This window comes from Polypterus senegalus, chromosome 1, assembly GCF_016835505.1.
Source record: "Polypterus senegalus isolate Bchr_013 chromosome 1, ASM1683550v1, whole genome shotgun sequence".
NCBI lineage: Eukaryota > Metazoa > Chordata > Cladistia > Polypteriformes > Polypteridae > Polypterus > Polypterus senegalus.
Window position 1 is genome coordinate 41,668,674 of NC_053154.1, and position 12,895 is coordinate 41,681,568.

The 12,895-nt window shown below is 41.0% G+C and overlaps 1 protein-coding gene across 2 annotated transcripts in view; it reads right to left on the reverse strand.

The window, feature by feature from the left end:
• LOC120525540 (GMP reductase 2) overlaps positions 1–12,895 on the reverse strand; it is a 49,454-nt gene that overhangs the window by 36,393 nt on the left and 166 nt on the right. The window contains exons 2-3 of one of the 2 annotated variants that reach the window (XM_039747925.1): positions 12,349–12,500; positions 1,092–1,190 (exon numbers count right to left, since the gene is read on the reverse strand). In XM_039747925.1, coding sequence (XP_039603859.1) covers positions 1,092–1,190; positions 12,349–12,354 — 105 coding nt within the window. In that variant the 5' untranslated portion in view covers positions 12,355–12,500. Of the gene's footprint in view, positions 1–1,091; positions 1,191–1,719; positions 1,900–12,348; positions 12,501–12,895 lie in introns of those variants that run through there. The other variant, XM_039747933.1, reaches the window with a different exon arrangement.

A 12,895-nucleotide genomic window follows, 5' to 3' on the forward strand; every position in this document is an offset into this window, starting at 1 on the left:
ATTATTGAAAAAGAAGAGGATGGTGCATTAATATTAACACTTTTGATGACACTAGAAGTGCTTTACATAGGGCACAGAAGAAGAGAAAGAAGACATACAGTGCATAGACACACACACACATTCTGACAAACAATTTAAATCATCCATCCAGCCATTGTCCAACCCGCTGAATCCGAACACAGGGGTCTGCTGGAGCCAACACAGAGCACAAGGCAGGAACCAATCCTGGGCAGGGTGCCAGCCCACCACAGGACACACACAAACACACCAAGCACACACTAGGGCCAATTAAGAATCGCCAATCCACCTAACCTGCATGTCTTCGGATTGAGGGAGGAAAGCCACGCAGGCACGGGGAGAACACACAAACTCCACGCAGGGAGGACCCGGGAAGTGAATCCGGATCTCCAAACTGCGAGGCAGCAGCGCTACCACTGCGCCACCGTGCCACCCCAATTTAAAACAAACATCAGTAATCTTTCAATTGTTACTTCCATAATATAAGAAGATTATTAACACAATAAATTTTAAACTTTGCCATTTAGAAATTACTGTTTCCTTTGATGTCAGGCATCCTTCTTGAAAACAATATCTTCAGAAGCACAAGAATTTCTAAAAAGTAATTATAATTAAGAAGAGATTGCAAGGTAGAGAATACTGCTGTACATAATAGTATAATTACTGCCATAACAGTACAGTAGTCTACAGACTGTAGTTTATTCAACAGTGATAACCCATTTTTCTTTCCGTTCACATGTTCATTGTGCAGGGACATGACTGCTTTCTGGCTTCCTATAAGAGGTAAATGCAATGTAACAATAGAGTAACAATAGAGTAAGCAATACGCTTTTTAATTGGGTTCTGTGCTTATGCTGTATTTTAAATGCCACAAGCGTTGCTGCACATACCATTTTCTAGAAAATTGATGCATTTACAACAACTATGTGCTCTAATTGACAAAAATGATTTTAACTTTCTAAAAAGTGCACCTGACAGGACATGTATGTGGGAATTTCCTGTTGCATTTGGCACCTAAAAATAAACTGCATTGTTCCAACAGAACACAATGGATCGATCACATCCCAACTTACCTCACTTCGAGACTTGAGGGTGCTCCTTTTAGGGCGAAGGAGGACATCCTTGAAGTCCAGCTTGATATCGTTCTCAATTCGGGGCATTCTGTCCTGTAACTACAAACCAAAGACAACAGTAAAATGTGTTTGGCAGCAACACGGAATGCTTGACTAAAAGGCCACAAGCCACCTGACCCGTAGAACTTGTCTGTCACTGACTGCGGCTTAGACCGAGGGAGTAAACTGGCATCACATGCAAGAAAAAAAACTGTTGGAACATTGAAGTGCAGGATGTCTCCCCATATTAGTTTTGTGCGAAGCTTTCTAAACTTCTCGAGGTTTTTTTTCTAGCAGTGTTTCAACCAATAACAACTTCAGCGAAGATCGTGTTTTCAATTTCCTTATTGGAACATTTGGATGAATCAATAATATTAACAGCAGTTAAGTATTCATCTTTTTATTTAACAGTACACGGAATGTGCATTTTTTAACTTTATTAATACTAAACCATTACATTACGTTATATCTTTGTAGCCAAATCAAGCCTTAAATAAAATATCATAGCAAAAGCACATCTTTGTAAAAACCATATTCTTGAAATATTAAACATTTTTCTATTAACAAATATTGGCAATTGATTACATACCCTATTAAACTGCTCTCTCAACAGTTGATTCAAAACAGGATTATACTGTACGACAACAAATCCTCTCGCCAACTTTCACAATGTGATGCCCAACCCAGTACGGTACCGGCAGCGGAGACGTCCAAGAATCCACCCGCTACTCTCAAAGCGCGGCGAGACTTCGGCACGTAAATGGAGAGAGAGAGAGAAAAAAAATTGCTTTGCATTATGGGAAATGAAGTCTTTAAAACGATACTATATTGTCTACCAAATCAGACGCAAATGAAAATAAGAACTATTAGTACCAGAATGCATTGCCAAAATAACCTTGTAAAGATAAAACCATAACCTTCAGCGCAAGCTTAACCACGTGGGCCACAGGAGTCTTGAACATTACATCGGTTAACGAGGAAACATGAAGGAATACGTTTACAACTTTATATGTCATGCGAAACTGGGGCAACAAACTGAAACGTACAACCATCTTAAAATATTTGAACAGAATCCAGTACTTTTATACTCAGTGTGGGATGCTTACTTTTACCTTAGCTTGTCGGCATTAGAACTACATGCTGATAAAAAAAAACAGTGGCGATTATTTAGGCACCTTCATCTTCCTGACTTTCTGTTGATATTTCATGTTTTTGCATCCTTTTTGATTATTACCGGGCAGAGAGGAGTAATGCGGAAATCGGTTAACACCTTAGAATTTGCGATCATACATATCCCTCGGTTTATTTTAAGACTTACACTCAGTTCGGCAATATTCAATGTTATGTTTTTGTGAACCACATGCCGAGTTTCACGAGCCAGACCGTCCTTGACAGAACTCAGGTGTACCAGCTTGCTAACCTGGTTGATCAGAGACGTGCCCAACAGTCTTGGGTAGTAATGGCATGAACAAGAGGAGAATGTACCATTCCCACACATAGGGCATACCACCTGGGAGTCAAACTAACGTCCACATACTCACAGCACTACCTTGTTCTTTTTTTGGCTGGTACTACTTTTATTTAAATGTAAGCATTTTAGGAAGTCCTGCACAACCACTTTGCAGTTTCATTATTCACAGTTCAAACCCCACACACCTGAGTGCTCCAATTTTCATACCAAAGACACATACACTAACTTGATGGTCAATTCTAAATCAGCCATTGTGTGGGGGTGTGCTTGAGTGGACTCAGTGATGGACTGGCATCCTGTCCAGGGTTGTTTTCTGCATTGCATCCAGTGCTGCCCGTGATCCAGAATTTTATTAGGCAAGTTGGAGAATAAAACAGTATTGGCATCCCTTCCAGGGCTGGTTTCTGCTTTGGGCCTGATGCCTTTGGGGTAGATTATAGCAAACTTTGACCCAGACTGGGCTTACTGCTTGCTTTCATGGCCCACCCACTTTGCAATTTCTGGCTTCAATGCTGAAAAAATTGATAAATACTTCAAATTCATTTTTGAAATTCAGTATCATGTCCATCCATTATCAAACCCATTTAATTTAACTCAAGGTTACAGTGGGTTAGAGCTGATGCATGCAGCATAAAACATAATACTCAGATCAACCCTTCCATCCATCCATTGTCTAACCCGCTGAATCCGAACACAGGGTCACGGGGGTCTGTGGAGCCAATCCCAGCCAACACAGGGCACAAGGCAGGAACCAATCCTGAGCAGGGTGCCAACCCACCGCAGTCAGATCAACCCTGCCTTGGAAAATAATTATAATCAGTAATAATTAGAATGGGAATGATGATCAGTTAGGCTTTTAAAGGGGCCATTCCACCGAGCCGGCTCCATTTATTTTTGAAGACATGTTGTGGCCGGCTAGAGCTACCAACTTCTCATCTGTCGTCATCAGGCTAGATCTCTCCTCTGCCTTCCAAATGTTCAACCACCAAATCCGCCTTGCCACCCTCTCTGACATTGGCATTATTTGTAGTACCCTCAGGTAAACTGAATCCTATTTCTTGGACAGATCCTACCATTTGTGTCAAGGGTGCACCAGGCAAGGACAAGGGTACCCCAAGGATCAGTGTTGGTCCCTCTTCTCTTCTCTCTATACCTCCTCACCCTAGGCCTTATCATCCTGTTTGACAGTTTCTCTAATCAGTGCCATGCTGATGATATATAGCTGAACCTGTAATTCCCTTCAGAGGACCAAACAGAATCTACTAGAACCTTTGCATTTATGTCTCACTGATATTGCAACCAACATGAAGCCACTCAAGCTCAGCCTGGCAAGGATGGACCTTCTTGTCATCCCTGCTCATCTGCTTATTCATCTCCTCATCTCTGTTTAGCTCGGCTCATTATCACTAAGTCCAGTTGTGGTGATCAATGACCAGCTCTCCTTCACTGACCATGTTGCATGTTACTGTAACGCACGCATCTCAGGACTACCTAAAAAAGACATAAATCGTTTGCAACAAGTACAGAATGCAGCTGCTAGAATCCTAACTAGGAAAAGAAAATCTGAGGACATTTCTCCAGTTTTGATGTCACTACACTGGTTACCTGTGTCATTCAGAATTGACTTTAAAATTCTGCTTATGGTTTATAAAGCCTTAAATAATCTCGCTCCATCTTATATATCGGAATGTCTGACACCTTATATTCCAAATCGTAACCTTAGATCTTCAAATGAGTGTCTCCTTATAATTCCAAAAGCTAAACTTAAAAGAAGTGGTGAGGCGGCCTTCTGCTGTTATGCACCTAAAATCTGGAATAGCCTGCCAATAGGAATTCTCCAGGCTAATACAGTAGAGCACTTTAAAAAACTGCTGAAAACACATTATTTTAACATGGCCTTTTCATAACTTCACTTTAACTTAATCCTTATGCATATTCAATTAATTATCGTTACTATTCATGGTGGCTCCAAAATCTGTACTAACCCCTAATCTCTGTTCTGTTCTTTTTCCACCACCTAATCAAACCACCGTGATGTCCCTACATTGACAGATTAAAGGCCAGACGTCCACATGACCATCAAGTCCTTCCACGAGAACCCTGAATACAATGAGGACTGATTGAGGTCATTTATGTTAAGTAGAATGCCTAGAAGGGGCTGGGTGGTCTCATGGCCTGGAACCCCTGCTGATTTTTTGTTTTTTTTCTCCAGCCGTCTGGAGGTTTTTTTTTGGTTTTTCTGTCCTCCCTGGTCATCAGACCTTACTTTTATTCTATGTTAGTGTTCTCTTATTTTAATTCTTACATATAGCACTTTGAGCTACATCATTTGTATGAAAATGCGCCATATAAATAAATGTTGTTGTTGTTGCAACAGTCTGTCTGTCTTGCAGATTCACTCTATTCAGCATCTACAAAATCAAATCATATCTGACAGAGTAAGTAACACATATCCTTTTACAGGCTTTGGTCTGGACTGCTGCAACACTCTGCTGACAGGAGTACTGGCACGTGTCACCAAGCCGCTGTGTTCGTGAATCTTCTCTTGCTGCTACATTTCCAATATGCAATGTAGGTTAATTGTGGACTCCGATTTAGCCTGCTGTAATGAAGCAACACCCCAACTAGGAGTACAGTACTCACTTCACAGCACCACACCCTGCGTTACAGTAAGAAAGTTTCAGAAAATGAATGAATAGAAAAATATGAATTTGCATAAACAACCCTAATTTAGGGAGATCAGAAGATATTTAATGATTTACTTCATTAAGAATAATAAACAAGGATAGTTGTGTCAAATATTTTAAAGTGTGTACTTCAATTTAAATGTTTAAAGTCTAAATATTCTCGAATATAATTAAATTTGGTAATTTTTCACCCTCTGATAGAGGTTCATAGAGTACTACATTCCTAGTAAAGAATCAAAAATAGCATCATATTCATAATTTCCAATCTTGAAATTGACTAAAATGATGCCCACTTGCTTATGTTTAAAATGGCGTGGCTTTCTAGGAGTGGCACTTAGATGGCTAGGACCACCAGTAAAGAATCAAATATCAAAAACATTCCCATATGCGTGACTGGCAACCTTGATCTACCATAAAAACAAAACACTCTACATGCCTTCATTAAACAAACCCCATTTTTTTTGACATGTTATGAAAAAGGAGTGACTTTGACCCCTTGTATGACATTTTGGAGGGTAAGCCCCTGGGGTAGTCTGATGAGGGATGCACACCTTCAAGACCTTCTGATCATTTTTGCTGAAGACACTTGTTAGTTTACTCTTTACAATAATGGTGCAATTTTGTTGCACAAAATATGGTCCTCAAATGGCCCACAAATGAGGGGTTTTCGGGTTTAGAGGGGGAAAAAAGGGGGAACCTTGAAAAGCTCGAGGACTGGTATAACTTGACATCAAGATGAGTCAAACGGTATCTCATATGTCGGGGTTTTCTCAGCCCAAAATGATTTCAAAGGTTTCATAAGGAATTCTTGTGAACACAAAGGTTAATAGTTGGATTCCCTATTCAAATAAAATAACACCTCTACATACAACAGTTTTCTCTTCATTTTCCTGTAAAATATCCATTTCATCCAATCAACCTAAAATTTGGCTTTTAGTTATTTAGAAAAGGTGTGAGGGATTAAATACATGGAGTGGCCCATCTAAAATTGTTCTTCCTCAGGCAGAGACGCAGTCCAGTTCCATTTTCCAGAAATGACCCTCTATCTGCTGCAGCCAGGAGTTACGTGGGCATCCTCTTGGCCTGGTCCTGCCACTTGGGTCCTCAACAATTCGGATCCTGTGAACCAGATCACCCTTGGGTAATCGTGCCGTAACTGACGCTCCCTCACAATGCAGGTAATTTGCCTCATTTGGAACACTAGGAGTAATCGCTCATTGGACACAAAGTCAAGCCAATGGTACCCAAGGATTTTCCGGAGAGACACGGTACCAAAGGAGGCCGGTCTTCATCTCAGGTCACTAGATAGCATCCATATCTCACAACCATATAGCAAGACAGGAAGCACCAGGACTCTAAAGAATTAGACCTTTGTCCTTTTGCAGAGATATCGGGAGCGCCACACACCCCTTTCCAGCGACCTCATGACCCCCCAGACTCTTCCAATCCGTTTACTGACTTGATAGTTGGAGTCAATGGAGACATGAACGTCACAGCCAAGGTAAGTAAACCTTTCAACGAGGTTGACTCTCGGCAGACAGACACACTGCTGATGGCTGTGCCCAAGAGGTCATTAAAGGCCTGGATTTTGGTTTTTATCAGGAGACTTGCAAGCCCAGACACTCAGACTCCTCGCTCAGTCTCTCGAGAGCCCCGATCAGAGCCTGCGAAGATCACAGCATTGTCAGCAAAGTCAAGATTAGTGAATCTTTCTTCACCAACAGATGCCCCACTACCGCTGGACCCCACGACTCTGCCCTTGTTTGTTCAACACTTCAATTATAATGTTAATAAATTTCAGGGGGAGTTATTAAACTTCTCCCCGTGTCTGCGTGGGTTTCTTCCCACAGTCCACAGACATGCAGGTTAGGTGCATTGGCGATTCTAAATTGTCCCTAGTGTGTGTGCCCTGTGGTGGGCTGGCGCCCTGCCTGGGGTTTGTTTCCTGCCTTATGCCCTGTGTTGACTGGGATTGGCTCCAGCAGACCCCCCCGTGACCCTGTAGTTAGGAAATAGCGGGTTGGATAATGGATGGATGGATGGTTATTAAACTTTCAAATGTTTTCCTGGATTTTAATGTATAATTGTTCTTCCTGGGAATATTACAAAAGCAAGAGTTATGCGACATAAAAATAAATGCATGTTTTGGTAAATGTTTTTTAAGATTATATAACTTGAGTGAGTAAGGTGTTTAATACTTGAAGTACCAGTACTTATTAAATAATTCCGTATTTTCGTATACTGTTGGTATCTTGGTGGCGGCATGATGGCAGCGCTGCTGGCTCGCATTAAGGAGACCAGGGTTTGCATCTCAGCTCCTCCCTGTGTGGAGTTTGCATGTTCTCCCCTTCTCTGTGTGGGTTTCCTCCCACAGTCCAAAGACATGCAGGTTAAAAAGTGGCTGAGGTATGGGTGTGTATGCCCTGCAATAGACTGGCGCCCTATCTAGGGTTTGGCACCCTGTGCTGGCTGGGATGGGCTCCAGCACCCCACCCGTGACTCTGGTCTGGTCTAAGCAGGTTAGACAATGAGTGAATGAATGAATGGTATCTTGGTTACCTCTAAACAATTTATAACGGTTATACTGTGTATTCAATTTTGCACAGGATTAAAATATGTCTGATCGTTTTGGTTCAATCAATCAATCAATCAACATTTATTTATATAGCACATATTCATACAAAACAATGTAGCTCAAAGTGCTTTACAAAATGAATAGAAAAATAGAAGACACTATAAAAAATAAACATAAGTCAACATTAATTAACATAGAATAAGTAAGGTCCGATGGCCAGGGTGGACAGAAAAAAACAAAAAACTCCAAAGGCTGGAGAAAAAAATAAAATCTGTAGGGGTTCCAGACCAAGAGACCACCCAGTCCCCTCTAGGGTACCTCTATCCAGATACAAGAAATAAGAGTGGATATTTACATTTATTTGGGCTCTGTTTCAAGTAGCTAAGGTCCTTGCTCGATATCCTTTAGGAGTAACCAAGATTCCAGATTTATGGGGCATATGTACTCAAGACAGGTATAACACGTAGTGAATTGTAACTGTTTAAACAGGACCAAAGACTGAGAATGTAACTCAGGGGGCCTCAATCACAGTACTGGAGGGCCGCAGTGGCTGCAGGTTTTTATTCCAACTAGTTTGCTAATTAGAAAGCAGTCCATGCTGATAATGAAACTTGGTATTGAACTGTTTAGCTTCTTAATGCTTACATTAATCCAAGAGCAATTTTAATTGCGCTGTAGAGTTTCCTTCTGTGAGAACGTTATCCATGTGTTTTGTGGACCAGAATAGATTTAAATTTAATGGCCTTTCCAATTCCTGTCATTCATGTCTAAACATAATTCATGGTGAGCACATTAGCTGAAGAGCTGTTGGTTTATTGGTTATCAGCATCTCATTATTAACTAAAGTCTGATTAAGAAAACAGGCAACAAATAAAACTTAAAAGCAGCTGCTAAAAACTAAAATAGGCAATGAAGGGTTCTGAATGGTAACAGGCAAGAGAACTAAAATTGAGCCCAAAAATGTTTTGCTTTAGTAGTAAATAAAGGGGTTCTAATTAAGAAATTGGTTAAAGTGAAACCCTGCAGCCATAGCAGACCTCCAGGACTGTAATTGAGGACCTCTGATCTATAAAATAACTAAACTTTGTATCTGATGAGTAAAGACACTAACAAGGCAGAGAGCTAAACACCAACTTTCATTATCAGCAAGGACCGAGTTCTAATTAGGACACTGGCTGGAATGAAAACCCGTAGCCATTGCGGCCGTCCAGGTACGTGATTGAGGACCCCCGCTCTAACTTATCAAATGTTTTTCTGAAGATATTTAAACATTTGTATTATTGAAAGTTGCACCCTCTGCGCCTTACTTCCACAGATTGTCTTTCATTTATTTTGGAGCTGAACTAAAATTTTGATTCAGATTTTTAACTTCACTTTATAAATGTGCTCAGTTTGACGGAGTGCAGTGTCTTAGTGCCAACACGTACTGTCTGTTGGCTCTCCGACAAGAAGTCCAAGATTCAGTTACAAAGTGAGCTGTTCAATCTGAGCAGAGATAGTTTCACGATCAGCTGCTGCGGGTGGATTGTATTAAAGGCTGAACTGAAGTTGATAAGCAAAGTCCTGGCGTAGCTGTTAGGAGGGTGTGTAGAGTAAGTGTGCTCGTGTCATCTGAGGACCGCCTGGCATGATATGCGAACTGTAAGGGGTCCAGTGAAGGTGGGAGGCTTAGCTTTAATGTGACCCATGACTAGTCCTTTAAAACACTTCCATATGACAGACGTCAGTGCCACAGGCCGGCAGTCACTGAAGCAGGTTACGGTTGTTTTCTTGGGCACGGGGATGAATGTGTCATTCTTAAACTGTGGTGTAGGGACCAGCATTCTGCTGGAGGGAGATGTTACAAAGAGGTCTGTAAAAAATATCTGCCAACTCTACAGCACAGGCTTTTAACACAACGATCAGGAATGTCATCACGTCCCGCAGCTTTAATGTAGGTTGACGCTACTCAGTGTCCTCCCCACATCAGCTGTGCACAGTCTAGGCACCTTCTCACCCTCAGGGGAGGTGGTTTTCTACCCTGGTGTACGATTCAGTGCCCCAAATCTGCCATAGAACTCATTTAAGCCAGTCATGGATAGAGCCAACCTGGTGTCCCGGTGTCCTCAACCTGGGCTGTTATTTTATAGTCCATTACGGCCTGAATCCCTGCCACATGTGCCTGGTGTCCTGCTGCCACTTATTAAAAACTAAATCTGAAACCCTCTAATCTGTCAAATTTCCAAGCTGCCCTTCTTTTTCTAAAGCCTTAGAAAAAGCTGTCCTTGTTCAATTACAAACATTTCTAGATGAAAATAGTTGTCTGGCAAAATTCCAATCCAGATTCAGGTCTTGTTACAGCACTAAAACAGTCTCATTAAAAGGTTTACAATGACCTCTTCCAAACTACTGACGCTGGACATTCTGCCATTCTTGTACTGCTAGATCTCGTCTCAGCTTTTGATACTGTGGATCACACGATTCTTATATCCTCCCATGAACAGTACCCTTAAATGATTTCATCACTTGGGTGACTTCTCATCTTCTTAAGCCCCCTTATTTGTGGGGTTCTGCAGGGTTCCATCTTTGGACCAGTTCTCTTTCTGATATACATGTTGTTACCATTAGGCTCCACTGTTAACAAGTATGGCTTCTCCTTGGACTGTTATGCTGATGACACTCTTTTTGCCACTAAAATCAAAGCAGAGCAAGACAATACAGACCCTCCATGTGTGCTTCAATGCCATTAAAACCTGCATGGCAATGAATGTCTTAAAAGTACATGATAATAAAACTTAAGATTGTGGTGTTCAAAAGCTCAATGAGTGTCCCTGATGTTGCTCTTGGACCCCCTGCCATACATCATAAAGCTTCAGTTAGGACCCCAGGTGTGATCTTTGACAGCTCTTTCAAACTCGACAGAAAGATAAATTCTGACGTTAAATGCAGCTTTTTGCAGCTGAGACTTTTAGTTAGGGTTAAGACTTTTCTTTCTTTTAATGATCTTGAAAAGACCATCCATGCTTTCATAACTTCTCGTTTGGACAATTCTTTGTATGTAGGTGTTGATCTGGTCTCGTTATGACGCCTACAACTAGTCCAGAACTTTGACTGGCTCTCGTATGCGTGACCATATTTCACCAATATTGACCTCATTTCATTGGCTTTCGGTTTGTTTCAGAATTGATTTTTAAAATTCTATTCTTCTTCTTTCGGCTGCTCCCGTTAGTGGTTGCCACAGCAGATCATCTTCTTCCATATCTTCTTGTCCTCTGCATCTTGTTCTGTTACACCCATCACTTGCATGTCCTCTCTCACCATATCCATAAACCTTCTCTTAGGCCTTCCTCTTTTCCTCTTCCCTGGCAGCTCTATACTTAGCATCCTTCTCCCAATATACCCAGCATCTCTCCTCTGCACATGTCCAAACCAACGCAATCTCACCTCTCTGACTTTGTCTCCCAATCGTCCAACCTGAGCTGACCCCTCTAATGTCCTCATTTCTAATCCTGTCTATCCTCTTCACACCCAGTGCAATGTTAAAATTAAAAAAATAATTAACATGAACTCAATGCAAGTACCCAATACAAATTGTAGACAGTGATAAAAACAGGAATCCACAACCTGAGATAATCCAGTTATCCATGATCCAACCCGCTATATCCTAACTACAGGGTCACGGGGGTCTTCTGGAGCCAGTCCCAGTCAACACAGGAAACAAACCACAGGCAGGGTGCCAGCCTACCACATGGCACACACACACACACTAGGGCCAATTTAGAATCGCCAATGCACCAAACCTGCATGTCTTTGGACCGTGGGAGGAAACTGGAGCACCCGGTGGAAACTCAGGCAGACACGGGAAGAACATGCAAACTCCACACAGGGAGGACCCTGGAAGCGAACCTGGGTCTCCTAACTGCGAGGCAGCAGCGCTACCCACTGCGCCATCGTGCCGCCCCAAATATAATCCTCCCTCCACAAATGCTACAATGAAAGATGAGAGGACAAAAGTTGAGACATACCATAAAAATCAAAGGAGGCCTCAAGGACAACATATAGGATGTTCTACAGAGAAACCACAAAATGGTCATTTTCAATCCTGAACACAACATTAAATACAGATATACACTAAAATATAATTATAATATGAAATGGTTATACCATGGACATGACAAATTCCACAGTCATAACTATTCATCTGACTTGGAAGGCCCTCCTAATACAATACAAATACTAAGATATACAGCAAACTATCGACAATCATTTTTAAACAAAAGCAATGGAAATGGCCACTTGTAACACACAATGTGCTCAATCTGTAGAAAGTAAAACCTGCCAAAAAATGGAAACTGCAGGATTTGCTCAGCTTTTGAAATTTTATTTGAAAAGTTCTACTTCAAAAATTTAACAATCAGTAATCTTTGTAAGGAAATTAGCCTAGTGTTATTTTTTTTTCCATAAAACACACATGCATAATAAAAACACTCCTGGCACACTAATTACCTGCATTACTTTACAAGGCGGGGTTCGTGGCTCTGAAGGTGAGGCAGCAGGATGCCGTGTTCTCCCTGCTTTTTGTAAAGAGGGCACTCGGACTCATTTTGATATTTATTCAATGTTGGTTTTATATTCTCTGCCCTTATGGAGAAATGTGGCTGTGGAAATCAAGACAAAAATAATATGTAAAACTAATTCGGCGGAATGCGCTGTCATGCTTTTATAAAAAATATAGCTGATTTAACTCTCCAATTACTGGAAAATCAATGTTATATAGGATATATAACAAATGTTAATAACTTCATATTGTACACTAACATTTCAGATACACAAAAATATATACATAAGTTAAAAAGTTAATACAATTGAAATAAGACGCAGCTATTAAAAGGTAATAATAAATGGGAAAACGAATTAATTATAATATGTTTAGAAATAGGATATCTAGCCAGTGTCACTAATGACGTTAAATACAAAACAATTGGATTCGTAGCGTACGCTATATATAATATAAACCTAATTCGTTCAGTTTAATGGCTCTGAAGTTTCTTTA